A 17,826-nucleotide genomic window follows, 5' to 3' on the forward strand; every position below is an offset into this window, starting at 1 on the left:
GTCCTCAGAGAGGGCTGGCGGTAGAATTTCATGATCCCACCACAAGGATGCATCACTGGGTCTGAACCATGCCCTGCCTCACTCCCCACTTCCGGAGCACATTCTGGGTTGACCTTTATCACAGCCTGAGCTGTTATGCCCAATTTTGTTATATACTACCACTTCGGATATAACCCATTAAGACCACACCCAACATTCATATTTTTTAAATGGCTGGGAGGAAAACCTGCTCTTACTTCCATCATTAAAATAAACACATCAACTTAACGAGCAAGAATGAGAACCCAGATGAAAAATTACTCCCTCTAATGAGTTACACTGGAAGGTAGAGATGGGGAAGGGGCTGCTTGAAACACATGATGGAAAAATGTCTCTCCATTGTCCCAAACCATGCACTGATACACTGGGTCAAATGCCTGTCATATATTCTGAAGACGTGTATTGTCTTTCTCCTTGATGTCTTAAAAAATTTGTTTTAAAATCACATTTAAAGGCTTCAAACATGCAGCAATAATACAAAAAAAAAAAAAAAAAGAAATAAAACAAATGAAAATAATCAACACCACAACATTAAAAAGTGCAACTTACTTCGAATGGGGCCTGGACGGGCTCCTCTGGCACTAGTGACCCACAGTCACAGAGGGGAGAAAATGATGGGAAAAAGCCACACACACACACACACGCACACACACATGCACACATGGGTCTAGGCAGACAGACTCAGAGGATTAGGAAACACAACAGCTCATTTTTCCTCAACTACCAAAATGAGCCAGTGTGACCACACAGGACAGGACACCAGGTCCCCCTCCCTAGGCCATGTCTCTAAATAATCTTGGTCTAGCACCACCGTAAACAATGCAGAACTTTCACACGGACGTGCAAATGCTGTGAGTCCTTGGAATCCTAGTGTTACTGAAGGTGTGCTGTGTCCTCCTCCTGAGGATGGCAAGTGGGGGGAAGAGGCCAGATGTCATTCAGGACCATTTCTAGAATAAAGGGAGCATTCCTGAGGTTCAATACTCAGCAGTAGAAGTAGAGGACCCTCCTTCACCATTTCCTAAAAAGGTTGCACCTTAAAATAGGTAAAAATCCATGGACTGCATCTTGAGTAGTTTGGGTGGTAGGGCAAAATTAGGCAACCTCTTCCAAGGAGCCTGGAAAACCTAAAATTGAGACCCCCAAACTGAATTGCTTCTCAACAACCAGATGGTCGCTCCTGATCCTCCTCTTCCTTGGCAAAAAATGTCTCCAATTCCATTAGTTTCTGTATCAACAGAGCATCGAGCTCCCGACTCTGCAGAGCTGCCTTCTGTGCCCTGGTAAAGCTGCCTGCCACCTTGACCTTACCACGAGCTCTTCTCTTTCGTGGGACAGTAAAATCCTGAAATTCTAGAACTCGTTTTCTCTTCTGTTGGCTGATTGAGATTAGCGTACCATTTCGTTCCTTAGGTTCCTCAAAGATGGTCTCCAAACACCTGAGAGCAAAGCACAAAAAACAATCAACACACTGACTCATGTGGCACGTCTCCTGGGCCATCAACCCTTCTGGTTAACTGAGGCTAAAACAACTAACAACTACTTACTCAACTGTTTCCTCTGGCCAGTATTTCTCTCTTTTGTATGAAAATATATATATATGGGTAGGTAATATATGAACACATAGTGAAAAAACTGCAGCTGGACAAAAGGGTAAAGAACAAAAGGCCAGCCCTTGTCAGCAATACCAGCAAATTTTTTTGTATAGCCTCCCAAAAGTCATTCAATGCACAGATACACATAAATAAGCATTTATTATCAGAGGTGAGCCCTTTTACATAAAATGTCAGAGTAAACATTTTAAAATTAATAAGCCACGTAAGGACTCTGCTACAAACTCTTCTTTTTGTTTTTAAACAACTCTTTAAAAATGTAGAAATAAAAAAAAATGCAGAAACCATTCTTTGCTCATAGACTATAATTAAAAAAAAGGAAAGAAAAGAAACAGGCCATTGGCTGAATTTGGCCTGTAGCCTGCTGACCCATGACATTTATCTTCCACTTTGAGTTTTTTCCCTCTTGCTCAAATGGTAGCAAATTAGATACACTATCTTATGCACTGTGCCTCTCTGACTTGCTAATAACTTTTTTTTTAAAGAAAGATTTTATCTATTTGACAAAGAGAGACAGAGAGCACAAGCAGGGGGAGCAGCAGAGGGAGAGGGAGAAGCAGCCTCCTCACTGAGCACCTTGATCCCAGGACTCTGGGATCATGATCCAAACCAAAGGCAGATGCTTAACCAACTGAGCCACCCAAGAGCCCGATTCATCTTTTTTGTTTTGTTTTGTTTTTAAGTAATTTTTATTTTTTTATTAACATATAATGTATTATTAGCCCCAGGGGTAAAGGTCTGTGAATCGCCAAGTTTACACACTTCACAGCACTCACCATACCACATACCTTCCCTAATGTCCATAACCCAACCACCCTCTCCCTACCTCCCTCCCCCCGGCAACCCTCAGTTTGTTTCCGATTCATCTTTTTAATGGCTATACAGTACATTCCATTATAAGGCTGTATTACAATTTAATCAAAACTTGATTAGTGGATATTTTCAGTTGCTTCTAATCCTTTCCTATTATTTAGTTAATGCTGCAATGAATAATCTGTATAAACGTCTTAGAGCAAATGTTCAATTTACAGGATAAAATCCTAGAAACTCTCTTGCTACAACCTGGACACAACGGGAATTTAAAAAATGTTCCCTGACTTAAACTGAATTCAGACTCAAAGGCAGCCAATGAAATTTGTTCTGTATTTGGAATCATATCTGAAGATTGACCATTATTAGTCCTGAAGAAGAGAGCGGGCATGTTTGCTAAAAACACAAGTACAAATTGAAATAAGACGTTTTCTGTACCTACATCACTCAACACACATTCCTGTCCCATCCTACCACCAACCCCAGTCCAAACGCTGGGAAGTAAAATAACTGAACATAAAATCCTTTCTGAAGTGAAAGGATTGGAGATTTGCATTGATCATTTCAGAAGCCCTCCCAGTCTATTAACTCCTACTCATGTACCTACCTGTTTGCAGGAGGAGACTTATAATTCTTATTGGTATAGATTTCTTCTAAACTAAACTCCTTTTTCTTCAACCTGAAAAGAGAACAAAGTAAGTTCTTCATGCTTTTTTTTTCTTTTTTAAAGATTTTATTTATTTATGAGAGCACAAGCAGGGGAGAGGGGAGGAATAGACTCCCCATTGAGCAGAGGACCCTGGGAGCATGACCTGAGCTTAAGGCAGATTCTCAACCAAGTAAGCCACCCAGATGCCCCTCTCCACGCTCTCTTAAGAGAGGTAAGACTGAAAGATAAACTCAAAATGGATGAAAGACCTCAACGTGAGGCAGGAATCCATCAGAATCCTAGAGGAGAACATAGGCAGTAACCTCTTTGACATCTGCCACAGCAACTTCTTTCAAGATATGTCTCCAAAGGCAAAAGAAACAAAAGCGAAAATGAACTTCTGGGACTTCATCAAGATCAAAAGCTTCTGCACAGCAAAGGAAACAGTCAACAAAACAAAGAGGCAACCACAGAATGGAAGAAGATAATTTGCAAATGACAGTACAAAGGGCTGATATCCAAGATCTAGAAAGAACTCCTCAAAGTTAACACCCAAAACACAGATAATCATGTCAAAAAATGGGCAGAAGACATGAACAAACACTTCTCTAATGAAGACATACAAGTGGCTAACAGACACATGAAAAAATGTTCATCATCACTAGCCATCAGGGACATTCAAATCAAAACCACATTGAGATACCACCTTACACCAGATAGAATGGCCAAATTAACAAGACAGTAAACAACGTGTGTTGGAGAGGACATGGAGAAAGGGGAACCCTTACACTGTTGGTGGGAATGCAAGTTGGTGCAGTCACTTTGGAAAATAGTGTGGAGATTCCTTAAGAAATTAAAAATAGAGCTACCCTATGACCCTGCAATTGTACTACTGGGTATTTACTCCAAAGATACAGATGTAGTGAAAAGAAGGGCCACCTGTACCCGAATGTTCATAGCAGCAATGGCCACAGTCACCAAAATTGTGCAAAGAAGCAAGATGCCCTTCAACGGATGAATGGATAAAGAAGATGTGGTCCATATATACTATGGAGTATTATGCCTCCATCAAAAAGGATGAATACCCAACCTTTTGTATCAACATGGACAGGACTGGAAGAGATTATGCTGAGTGAAATAAGTCAAACAGAGAGAAGTCAATTATCATATGGTTTCACTCATTTGTGGAGCATAAGGAATGACACGGAGGACATGGGGAGATGGAGAAGAGAAGGGAGTTGGGGGAAATCAGAGGGGGAGATGAACCATGAGACTGTGGACTGTGGATGTGGATGTGGACTGTGAGGAACTGAGGGTTTTGGAGGAGGTCTTTCAGCCCTTCCGCAATGGGTTTTAGATGGCTCATGTGCACAGCAAATACTAGATTTTCTTTTCTAGGTTGCCAGTTTTCAGCTTTATAAAATTTTGTCCATTTATACTTACTGGCAATGATATAACTGTATTTATACCTATTATCGTATTTTACAGCTTCTTTTAATCCTACCTTTTCAATGTTTTTCTTCTCCTTAACTGACTCCTTATTTTCTCTTTTTTATCCCCCTTTACTGGCTTGGAAATTATACATTCCTCTTTTAGTGGTTGGCAAGAATTTCAGTAAGTATTTTTAACTTAGAAACTGAAGTACATCATTTTTACCCTTTTCCCAAACACAGGTCCCTGGAATTTTTAATCCCAATCAAACCCATCTCAATTTGTATGTTACTCGTGTTCTATTTTGTCTGTCTCCCTTTTCATTTTGTAATTTATTTGGTGAAGAAACCAGGTCATTTGACCTGTGGCTTCCCCAGTCTAGATTTTCTCGATTACACCTACACAGTATTTTTTTTTTTAAAGATTTTTTATTTATTTATTTGACACAGAGAGAGAGATCACAAGTAGGCAGAGAGGCAGGCAGAGAGAGAGGAGGAAGCAGGCTCCCTGTGGAGCAGAGAGCCCGATGCGGGGCTCGATGCCAGGACCCTGAGATCATGACCTGAGCCAAAGGCAGCGGCTTAATCCACTGAGCCACCCAGGCGCCCCCACAGTATTTTTTTTAAAGAATATTTTATTTATTTATTTGACAGAGAGAGAGTTAACAAGTAGGCAGAGAAGCAGGCAGAGAGAGGGGGAAGCAGGCTCCCCGCTAAGCAGAGAGCCCAGTGTGGGGCTCGATCCCAGGATCCTGAGATATTGACCTGAGCCGAAGGCAGAGGCTTAACCCACTGAGCCACTCAGGTGCCCCTATACAGTATCATTTAACCTGTTCCTCTGACCCAAACATATGGGAACTACTATAAGTATTTCCTACAGACTGACAATTAGATATAGATGCATAATCAGATTTAGGTGTTTTGATAGGAAGATTTTTAGATGGTGGTATATACTTAAATCACGAGGGACCTGTTGTTGACTTTTTTGGTAATACTAATAGCCACTGAAAAAGGTTGACTACATTTATTACTTCTTTAGGGTCATACATGGTGATAGTCTATTACTCCTCCAATCATTAGGTAGAATTCTTCTATCTAAATTGAAGAAACTCATACTGATCAATTACTTGGTAATCCTGAGGTACAACGTATACAGGAAAAACAAATCATACTTGGTTCTTTCCCCTCATTTACTGATTTCCAAAGCAATTAATTGGTTCTCTAATCTCATCCAAATATGGCCAATGGATTGTAGGGGCATCTGGGTGGCTCAGTTAGTTAAGTGTCTGACTTTGGCTTGGGTAATGATCTCAGGGTTCTGGGATCGAGCCCCACACAGGGCTCCCTCCTAAGCTGGGAGTCTGTTTCTTCCTTTTCCTCTGTGGTCTCTCACGTTCTCTCAAATAAATAAAATCTTTTTTAAAAAGTGTCATTATAAACTATAGCATTTAAACATATTTCTTGTGCTTTAATCTTTTCAATGCTCAGACCATTTCATCTGTGGCCAATGGGAGTTCCAAACTGGTTCCTGATCTATTTGACATGACCTTAGTAGTCTTTGAGAGCTTTAGCACCTCCTGGTAAGAAAAGATATTATATGCATCTTTAAAAAAAAAAAATTTACTTATTTGAGAGAGACAGAGAGTGAGCAGGAGGAGCAGCAAAGGGAGAGGGACAAGCAGACTCCATGCTGAGCATGGAGCCCAAGGTGCGGCCCAATCTCACAACCCCACGATCATTACCTGAGCCAAAATCAAGAACGGGATGCTTAATTGATTGAGCCCGCCAGGCGCCCCTACGCTCATCTTGTACATTTTCTGCTGTAGAGCTTTAATCAGTCCTTGAGAATTTGTTTCATAGACCATAAAATTCACCCTTTTATGCATTCATGAGTATACTCAGTTCATTTTGGCTACTATGTGGAAGAGGATAGCTGCAGGTCACCACACTTATCCAAGTAGAAACTTATTTTCAGAGAGCATAACTTTTACATTAACTATTATGAAAGAGCAAATCACCACAATGTTTCTGTATATTTTAAACCTGACATTCAGATAAGAAAAATGGTCTGCAGAGCATGTCAATTAACTCTGGCATCATGTTTTAGTTTCTTTCTGAAAATCTTAACGAGGTTTTGTTTGGTTCAATTTCAATTCAGCAAAGAACATGCTCATGGAAGATACACATAAATAACACATATATAATTTTTAATAGTGATTAAGCACTGGCATTCCAACAGACAGCAGCTATTCTGCTTCTTACTGGTAGCAACTGCTACATTAAAGATGCCCGATGAGGGGCGCCTGGGTGGCTCAGTGGGTTAAAGCCTCTGCCTTTGGCTCAGGTCATGATCTCAGAGTCCTGGGATGGAGCCCCACATCGGGCTCTCTGCTCAGCAGGGAGCCTGCTTCCCCCCTCTCTCTGCCTGCCTCTCTGCCTACTTGTGACCTCTGTCTGTCAAATAAATAAATAAAATCTTAAAAAAAAAAAAAAAAAAGATGCCCGATGGGCAGTCTGAAAGTAAAAGTAATTCTGACTGGCAAATCAGGGCAGTATGCATCATTTCTGCACTGAGGTGAAAACTGGTAAACAGAGCTCAGATTCTGGAATTTCTGGCCCTTAACAAACTCTGCCTTCTTCAGAGAGGCTTCACTCACTGGAACGGTGCAGTCTGCCTCAAAAGCACATGTTCTGTGGAGAGACCACCTTGCCCAGAGTGATTCTGGCGAGTCTACATTTGAGTGTCTTCCTATCTGGTGGGTCCTCTCTCCCTTATCACTTGATTTGTTTTTATGACTTTACCATGAGGAAGGCAATTTCAGAGAAAACTCTCTGCATAAGGTGTAGTCTTGAGGCTGAGATGTGCTGATATATACGCTAAGCAGAATACAGCAACAACTTTTAATGGCACCTGTTTTCTGGCCTAGAAAATGACTAGGGACACTGAATCCCTAAGGTGACCAAACTGCTTGAGTAACAATGACTTTTATATTCTGAGGCAGAGAGAACAAATCTCTATATACGGCCAGAGACAAAACATCAGGCATTTGGGGGGTGTAGGCTCAAATTCTCATTTTGAGCAATCACATCTCTCATTTATAAATGTTTATAGAAGACACGGCTGCAGAAATGGTCTATATAAAACACAGAAGTCTTAAGAATTCCTATTTCCTGAAACCTCCGTTGTTTTATACAAATGGCAGCATTCCACAGACAATTTTGGCTCTAGCATAACATTATCTTAAGACACTGATTATATAAAATGGTACATCTTGGGTTTTTGAAAGATTATATGGCATTCTGTTCTTTTGAATAGATGTACCATAAATTATTTGATCAGGCCCATATTTTTCTCTTCTGACATTATTATGATATAGTGAGTTTTACACATGTCATTTCCTATACATGGAAGTGTATCTGTATCAGAAATTTCTAGACATCCAAAGGGTCCGCACATTTCTAATTTTGATACAGCCCTCCAAACAAGCAATGTGGTGTTATGATCACTTGTTCCACTTGGGTAAGGGCTATTTTCACTTCCTTACCTGTGGGCCATCTATCTAGTCACATCCTTTGCCCAGTTTTCTGTGGGGACTTTCATTTTCTCTTATCGATTTGTAGAAGTCTGGTATGTTTGTATGCACAAGCACATGTATGTATGTACGTTAGCCTTTTCATAGGAGTTTGTGGTTTCTTAAAATTTTTTTTTCAGCTTTATTGACATATAACTGACAAAATTGTAAGACATTTAAAGTGTACATCTTGAGGCTCTGTTATGTGTATACATTGTGAAAGGCCTCCTCCCATCTAGTCAATTAGAAGTTGTGGGGTTTTTTTAAGTTTTTATTTGAGACAGAGTGTACACGTGCAAAAGGGCAAGGGGGGTGCAGTCTCAAGAAGACCGCCCCCCCCCACCAAGTGCAGTGCCCGTAACCGAGGCTCAGTCTTAGGACCTAAGATCATGACCTGGGCTGAAACAGAGTTAGGCACTTAACTGACTAAGCCACCCAGGTGCCCCACAAGTTGTGTTTTGACTTTGTTTATGGTATTTTTTTTTTCTAGCAGAAGTGCTAGATTTTTATGAAATATATTTCTCAGACTTTTATGGCTCTGGACTTTGTATTCTAGTCAGTCACTCCAGTTAGAAATTTCCTATGGGCAGGGGCACCTGGTTGGCTCAGTCAGTGGAGCATCTGACTCTTGATCTTGGGGCCATGCTGGGGGGAGTTTACGTAAAAAAAATAAATAAAAATAAAAAAATTCCTATGGTTTCCTCAAGTATTCTTACAGTCTGATTTGTTTCCATTTAAATCTGATTCATTTGGAATTTCTTCTGGTAAAAGGTCTAAAATACAGATTTAACTTTATTATTTTTTTTGAAGATTTTATTTATTTTAAGATTTTATTTTTTGAGAGAGAGTGAGAGAGTGAGCGAGAGAGAACATGAGAAAGGGGAAGAGAGAGAGAGACTACCCACTGAGCAGCGAGCCCTACAAGGCGCTCAATATTCTAGGACTCTGGGATCATGACCTGAGCCCAAGGCAGACGCTCAACAGACCTGAGCCACTCAGGTGATTCCAAAATTTTACTTTTAAGTGATCTTTATACCCAACATGTGGCTTGAACTTACAGCCCCGAGAACAAAAGTTGCATGTTCTACTGACAGCCAGGCAACACTCCCCACCAAGTTTATTACTTTTAAAATGGCTACCCAGTTGCCACTGATTTGAGGGGACACCTTGATCACATACTAAATCTATGTGTTTGTGTCTAGTTCTGGACTTTCTATTTTAATTTATCAATTTGTATGTTTATGCTCTGGCACTACACCATTCTTATTTACTGAGACTTTACAATATATTGTAATATCTCTTAGAATTAGTACCTCTCTTATTTCACTCCTTTTCTGAATTTTCCTCGCTATTCTTGCTTCTTTATTCTTCCATGTGACTGTGTTAAATACCACTTTTCCATTTATTCAAATCTCTCCTTAAAAGGACAGTCTCTTAGTCAAGTGAACTGCATTCATATTTCTGGTGTATACTGGCATGTACCAGCTATCAAATTATTGCTTCTTAGATCAAAATGTACTTTTTAGTACCTATTCTGTGAAAATGGAACTTGGACTCTCAATTTCTTCTTTACAGTAAGTGTGATGCTAAAAGCTTTGGCAGAAGAGGGCACTGGGGCAACACTGTAGGAGGAAAGGAGCTTCTGTTCCTGGTTCTGGTAAACTCCCCCCCGCCCCTGTCACTGTGCATGCTTGTTGGGATGTCAAGGAGGGGCATCTGGAGTGGGCTCAGCCCTAGCTGTGTGGACAGAGCATGTAGTCCTTCAGTGCTCTGGCAACCTTAGCCTGGTGATCATGTCACATGTTTCCGTGGCAGGAAATATGTGACACTCCAGGCTACAAGCTTGCACTCCAACTTCTTTTTTTTTTTAGATTTTTATTTATTGGACAGAGAGAGATCACAAGTAGGCAGAGAGGCAGGCAGAGAGAGTGAGAGGGAAGCAGGCTCCCTGCCGAGCAGAGAGCCCGATGCGGGACTTGATCCCAGGACCCTGAGATCATGACCTGAGCCGAAGGCAGCGGCTTAAACCACTGAGCCACCCAGGCGCCCGCACTCCAACTTCTTGAGGGCTGTTTCCTGTGGCCCTCCTGAAAGAAATACCACATGCTCCAGGACTTACATCCGAAACAGTATCCCCTTCCCCTGCATGCCCACCTACCTCAGCTTGTCTGCACCCTGCAAAGTTGCTATTTCCTGCTTGCCTAGCTCTGGCCTCAGCAACCCAGTGGGTTGCAACTATACCCTCTCCAACAAAGTCTAAATGGCAACCTAGGGAGGTGGCCCCTCTTCCAAGTTTGTCTTTCTTTGAGTACTTGCCCTCAGTCTTAGGGTACCCTCAGAATTCTCTGTACATCTTGTGGTTACTCTCCTATTATAGTTTAAGATTTTATTTTACCATTTCCCTATTTAACATACTGTGTAGTTTGTCTGGTTGGACTGACAGCCACATGAACTCCCAAGAGCTAAATAAGGTTGCTATTAAATAACCTAGACCAGTGGCATTCACACCAGTGTACCAGAAGACATGCCACAGAGTACATGAATACCCAGTTTTAGTGGAATCTATCTCCCAATCTTTAATTTCCCAGAACTTCTAGTCATATGTTTGAGAAGTGTCCTTGAATGTTTATGCAGATTTCTCTATCCCCATGAATTCTTTCAGAATCCATCCCGAATGTTACTTCAGTAAATGAGTCAAATCAGTGATCCTGCTAAGTCCCCTTCAGTAATTAATGAAATCACAGTAAACTTGTATTGGATTGGTCTTTCCCTATCACATATAGTTCCAGTAAGAGAGAAGTGGCTTTAGAAATAAGGTACTTTGGCTGGTGTCAGATTATTCAGATTTCATATATGCTGCAGAATGGGTTTGTCAGGGTGACCCTACGCCACGTGTCTCCTGATTATCATCAAACAATGCCTCCTTAAGGAGGGCCTACTTAACAGTCAATTCTTCTTTCTTAAAATATACCACTGAAATGTTTACCAAGACTATCGAACATTCTTAGATGAAGTGTGTAAAACCCACAAACAAAAATTTTAAGTAATTTCCTTCAGTTAAGGAATAAACTTAACAAATCACATTAAGAAAAATTTAATTAGATTATTTAATCCTTATCTTATTTTAACTTATAAAGTGTTGTAACTTCTACACCTGTTAACAACAGCAAAAATTACAGGATACTGCCATGCAAGCTGGTTTCATAGTACACTTTTCTCCTACATTAAATATTGAAGCAGTCCTAAGATTTACATAAATAGGTTTATTTGATGTTTTACATGACTTTTGTTCCTAAAAGTCCAGTAACATTGTTTGATTCATGTATGCATACACATTTACTGAAGCAGTATCATGCTTTTACCACACTCCTCACTTCATTATTTATTTATTTAAAAAATATTTTATTTATTTATTTGAGAGAGACACAGCGAGAGAGGGAACACAAGCAGGGTGAGCGGGAGAGGGAGAGGCTTGGCAGGGAGCCAAATTCAGGGCTTGATCCCAGCACCCTGGGATCATGACCTGAGCAGAAGGCAGATGCTTAATGATTGAGCCACGCAGGTGCCCCCTCATGTCATAATTTATTATTCTAACTACACATTACATTAGGTTATTACAAATCCAGTAATGAGAAACAGCATTACCATGTTATTTTAATAATGTGCTATTAAAATAAATTATGTATTTGTTATATATGATTTTAATTTTGACTTACAGCTTTTATAAGTAAGATATTTTCAGAACTTGTATCTATATATAAATGCAAGATATTTTACTGGTAAGATATGTTCCATAATTTATTTCTCAATGGTTTGCATGATTTTCTTAAGTGCGAATTAAAACATTTACTTGAGCTGGAAAACAAAAGTTAGGGAGTAAGAATATTTGGCTGATGGGCTTGAATAATAAAAACCGCGTTTGCCAATTTAGTTTTATGTTAAGGGGTGGGGGAATGTACAAAATGAGTGAAGGGGAGTGAAGGGAAGATTAGGGTTTTCTGTCATGGAACGAATAAGTCACAGGGATAAAAGGTATAGCACAGGGAATATAGTCAACGGTATTATAACAGCATTGTATGGTGACAGATAAGAGTTACAACTGTGGTGAGCACAGCATAATGTGTAGTCTTGTTGAACCACTGTACTGCACATGGGAAACTAATGTACCATTGTGTCAAGTGTATTAAAAAAAAGTTGAATGTCAAGGCTTTTCCATATATTTACTACACTAAATCTGTAACTTCAAGGTTTTTTCACAAAAGAGGATGGGAATAGAAAGCACTTTATCAAAAGGCATCTTAGACTAAGGTTTGTTAAAAATCTTATTTTTTCAACCACTTTCATTATATTGACTTAAATAAAGTATCTCTAAGTGAAAGACCGGCATACAAATTATTGGGCATCTGACACTTACTGGTCAGATCTTTTTGGTGTGTTGCTTGTACAATGAAACACTCACTGCTTCAATGCCTGGTAACAGAACCTATATGAGTCAGCACTTGTCAGTTCTTTGCTTTCAATAAAATTAGGTGATAAATCATTAAATATAATTTGATGATAGATCACTCTGTGATTTTTTTGGCTAATAATATTACTTAAAAGAAGTTTAAGGGACTGAATGTCATTACTATATTAACCATCTCTACTCCCAACTTATTTATCATAAAAAGGGTTTTCAGAACTTATATCTATATATAAATGCAAGATAGAATACATCTGATTTTGAATCCTATTTCGTTCTAGTAATAAGTACTATTCAACCTAGGGTATCTGAAATATTTCAAAATTTCTCTTATAAAGACATATGGTAGGATGACCAATAAAAGAACTGTAAGATAAAAATATATTAAGACAAAAACCATGTGGGAAAAGTAGGTCAATTATGATTATAGTAATAATTATTACATTTGTGTTGTGTGAAGCAATGTAATAGGCACAGTACACATTCTTTCCTCAACTGGATGTACAGCAATCTTAAGTATTAGGAATTCTTACTACACTTTATAGACACATTCTTGAAGTTCAGGAAGGTTCAATAACTTACCTGGAGTCACTTAAGGGACTACTGTTAGGCTTCTATTTGCCAGTGAGAAATGAAGGAGGGAAATCCACCACAAGAAAACATAACTCTGGAGATCTTTTATAAAATGTTATTTTCATAGTGTGTCTGTGTAATGTACAGTACACCAAACACCTAATTTGGTAATCTGTTTTTTCTTTCCATTTCCCGTTTTAGGGTTAGAATTATCTCTGTCATAAAAAAATAAATCTTTAGAAACCAAGTTTTTAAAGGCCATGATATAGACCATAGCATGGATCTGGTATTTTCTTTAAAAAAAAAAAAAGAAAGAGAGGAAGAAAAAAAATTTTCAACTTCTTTCTCTCATGGCATTAGGTCCCTTGTCAATTTGCACCAGCACGTTGTGAGCCTGGGCTGTGGGTTCGGGTAAAAACCGTGTGAGAGAGAAGCCACCTGAGCCATGACTGACACCATGACCTAAAACAGGTGTCTTAAACACTAAGCCCTGGGGGCGCCTGGGTGGCTCAATGGGTTAAAGCCTCTGCCTTCGGCTCAGGTTATGATCCCAATGTCCTGGGATCGAGCCCCACATCAGGCTCTCTGCTCTGCAGAGAGCCCGCTTCCTCCTCTCTGCCTGCCTCTCTGCCTACTTGTGATCTCTGTCTGTCAAATAAATAAATAAATAAAATCTTTAAAAAAACAAACAAACAAAAAAAAAAACCAAAAACAAAACACTAATCCCTGGCATCCTTGTCTAAACCTGGGAGTGACAATTGCACTGACCTCTCAGCACCACTGGGGGACAAACAGACTATATACACAAAGGGACAGGATAATATCTGGCATAGTGAGCTTGATAAAAATGATTAAGAATGCAGAACAATATCCCTGGCACATAAATTTCTGGTCATATTACCAATTAACTGTTTTGGATAAATTCCTAGAAGTATAATAAATAGCTTAGAGTGTATGACCATTTAAAAGGTCATTATATTCTACCAAACAATTTTCCAAAAAAGTGGACCTATGTGTATTAGAGAAGGAGCTCACCTTTTGGGTCGAGGAAGGCCCATAGGGGTAAGATTAGGGTCTGGCTTAGGAATGGTTTTCCGGATACGAATCTGTGAGACTTTCTTTGGCCTCTTCTCTGGCTCAGCCTATTTTTAAAGATTAAGAAGAAAGATGATCAAGTTGTAAGACATTTTAAATACATAAAGTCCTTTTTCTTGACACTCTAAGATTTTGCTTCCTCAGTTTATAGATGACTCTAACTCATAGTTTATGACAAAGCTCTACTTACTCCTGCTGACAGTGTTCTCAGCAACCACTCCCTTTATATTATTAGAAGAGAATCCGTACATTCAGCTCAGATATTGAGATTAGCAATATGAAAGCCTGTTAACTGTTGGAGACAGAGAGAGATTGCAAAATTGAAGAATACCATTGTTCACTCATCTTTGAATGCATGAAGCAGCTCTTTGGTCTAATACTCTAAATACTGTTAAATGCTATCATTGAAAAAAAGGGACCTGGAATACAATGCAGATTCAGAAATCCAGAGTAGCTTTCAGTGGCCAAGCAGAAAAACCCCTGCTTTGGTAATCTCCAGCACTCAGCTGAAGCTAACAGTGATAAGCAAAGACACCCAGGGGCCTGTGTACCCATCATGTAATCTGCGGACCTCAATGGACACTTCCAGTACTGCCCTGACTCTATCAGCTCTTTACATTTACCTCCTTCTCTTCTGGAGGGCTGCTCTGTGGATGGGGGCATGCCGCTGCCACACTATCCAGCTCATCAAATTCAGGAACCTGGAACTCGGAGGCTGAAAGCAGGAGCTTGCTGACAGCTGAGTCTGTTATCAAGCAAGACTTTGGTACCAAGGCAGGGAATGGAGGCTCTAGTCTAGCACCATGGAAAGAAAAATGGAGAAGGAAAATATGAGACAGGTTTCGCTCTCTACCTGGGCACATACAACTCCTTAATATCAGACTAAGGTTGAAGATCTTCCCTTTTTCCAGCAACGTTTCCAGCCAAGGGATTCTCTAGTTATTTCTGGACACAGCCTGTGTCTACATATTTAAAAAAATTATGAGGATGTGGCCAATCCTTTCCTTGGTGTAGAACAGTTTTATAAGGAAAAATATAAAAAGGAACAGACTCTTTGGAGGAAAAAGGCATTTAGTGAACTGAACAAAAGAACTGCGCTCAGGTAAGATCAATCCCATCAAGGCAATGAAGATGGCTCTATGACCAAGAGATAGTTTGATAGGGAATTTGTAGTTCAATGAGCTGGCTAATGATTTTGACTTTTTTTTCAGTAAATGGTACTGATTACACATCCTTAGGTGCCACTTAGGATAAAAGATATCTGAATCTCAGATCCTGTTTGGAAGGAAAAGATGTCAGAATCATGCTGTGCTCGATGTACACCATCTGCCAGCGCATCCTCTCAGGTGCTGTGTTTGCTTGCACATTCGCTCTTTCCTTGGTCTCCCACACATGCACACACACTCGTTGCAAGCCCTCTGTACCAGGTGCTGCTGGAGGCTTACCTCATCTGACTGCCACTGGTGTTATAAGAAGCTTCCATGCCTGGAAGAGGCACATATGGTAACATGGTGTGGCTGAGGGGGAGCAAAAGTACAAAAGCAACAGGTTAGGGCAGTGGAACAACAGGAAAAGTTTTGATACCATTGTGGTACTCAAAGGTTTTGATGCCCCTGATGGCATATGATATGCAATTAGGCCCCAGGAAGACAAGAAATGTCAGTCACTCAGAAAGAAGAAAAACCGACTCCAATCATGAGAATTACATTTGTGTGCCCACCACTGGAATGGAGGCAGGCTGATGGGAAGATATTTTCTAACTTGTATGGGAAGAAGACAGAGAGAGTAACAAAGAGAGGACACTAAGAGAATGGAGAGGAAAAAGGATGACTTTGAGTCTTACACCTTCTGTTGTTAAATATACATACATAAAAATACAAAACACACATAATAAACATACATAAAACATACATAAACATACATAAAACAAACATACATAAAACATACATAAAAATACAAAAGATTTCAAAAAATGATTCACAGATAAAAAAATCTTGTATTATTCATCTTTATTAATGCCATTAAAATAAAATCTAATTTTTAAAAAAAGATTTTATTTATTTGACAGAGAGAGAGATCCCAAATAGGCAGAGAGAGAAAGGAGAAAGCAGGTTGCTTGCTGAGTGGAAAGTCTGATGCGGGCCTTGATCCCATGACCCTGGGATCATGACCTGAGCCGAAGGCAGAGGTTTAACCCACTGAGCCACCCAGGCGCCCAAAATAAAATCTAATTTCTATACCCTTAGAGAAGATTATGAAGAAACCTTATTTTCTTTAAAGCCAAGTTCCACAGAAAACATGGTTATGTAGAAGAAAACCACTAACAGGGTTAGCTCCTTTGTAATTAAGCTTTTATTTTTATAAATGAAGCAATGATATTCATCACTTATATCAATACGTGATGGTGGAGAGCTTTTTGTGCCTCTCGAAGTAAAACCTGTATCAGTTTCTACTGAATTTGGAGCACAGTACAGGTTTAGTTAATGAGGTGTTTGTATGGCCATAAAACAATCCATCTTCTCTTAGAAGTAGATTTGCTCAATGTCTAGAAAAAAAAGATAATTCAGATTTTTAGAAGGTTTGGCACTAATTCAGGATTCCTTGACAGGTACTGATAATAGGAAAGAGGCAGGGTGTATACTGGAAAAGGAGCAGACCAAATCAGAAATCAGGAGACTCTGCATCTACGTCTAGTTCAGCTGAAACACTAACCTGATCTGGGTTAGAAAAAACCATGGGCCTCAAGATCATCATCTATAATAACAGCGAAAAACAGGCCCATTCAACCTATATTATTGAGTGCTTAAGGTTCAAATAAAATCTTATGGGGGTGCCTGGCTGGCTCAGTCAGAAGAGCAGGCAAGCTCTTGATCTAAGGGTCGTGAGTTCAAGCCCCACACTGGGTGTAGATTAAATAAATAAAACTTAAAAAAAAATTCCTATGGGCTGCTTGGGTGGCTCAGTTGGCTGAGCATCTGCCTTTGGCTTGGGTCATGATCCCTGGGGTCCAGGGATTGAGGCCCACATTGGGCTCCATGCTCAGCAGGAGCCTGCTACTGCCTCTCCCTCTGCTGCCTTACCCTGCTTGTGCACTTGCTCTTTCTCTGTCAAAAAAAAAAAAAAAAAAAATCATAGAGAAACAAATTAATTTAACATTTGTTAAGTCCCACTTTCTTGGGTTACCCAATTTATCATGCTTAATATTTCTATGTGTGTTTAGAAAAACAGCAAACTTCTAAACTTAAAGTCAAGGCATATGATATTAAGGCATTTCCAGAACCAACAAGAAGGAAAAGTCCCTACAAACAGCCCCTACCCCCACATTACACTTGAACTGAACTAAAATAAATAAAACAAAGTAAAATGCTAGACAAAAGAAGGGAGGGAGAGAAAAAATATCCCACACCAGGAAACAGAAGTCAGGAGGGAAAAGAGTTCTGGATGAAGGAAAAGGCCAAAGGTCACACATCTTCACACGGTATAATAAAGAACTGGCCTGCATTCGAACCTCAGGCATGAACATAGCGTAGAGAAGGTACAATTTAAAGCTGTGTGTCAAAAATAAATAAATAAAGCTACGTGT

The 17,826-nt window shown here is 39.7% G+C and overlaps 1 protein-coding gene across 14 annotated transcripts in view; it reads right to left on the reverse strand.

Annotated features, from left to right (window-relative positions):
• Positions 1 to 291: 291 nt before the first annotated feature.
• PRR14L (proline rich 14 like) overlaps positions 292 to 17,826 on the reverse strand; it is a 56,273-nt gene continuing 38,738 nt past the window's right edge. For all 14 annotated transcript variants that reach the window (XM_046024527.1, XM_046024525.1, XM_046024522.1 and 11 more), the window contains 5 exons: positions 15,689 to 15,760; positions 14,867 to 15,038; positions 14,184 to 14,290; positions 3,070 to 3,141; positions 292 to 1,478 (listed from right to left, as the gene is read on the reverse strand). In XM_046024527.1, the coding sequence (XP_045880483.1) occupies positions 1,199 to 1,478; positions 3,070 to 3,141; positions 14,184 to 14,290; positions 14,867 to 15,038; positions 15,689 to 15,760 (703 nt within the window). In that variant the 3' untranslated portion in view covers positions 292 to 1,198. The remainder of the gene's footprint in view (positions 1,479 to 3,069; positions 3,142 to 14,183; positions 14,291 to 14,866; positions 15,039 to 15,688; positions 15,761 to 17,826) is intronic.

The sequence above is a fragment of the Meles meles genome, chromosome 12, assembly GCF_922984935.1.
Source record: "Meles meles chromosome 12, mMelMel3.1 paternal haplotype, whole genome shotgun sequence".
Taxonomy (NCBI): domain Eukaryota; kingdom Metazoa; phylum Chordata; class Mammalia; order Carnivora; family Mustelidae; genus Meles; species Meles meles.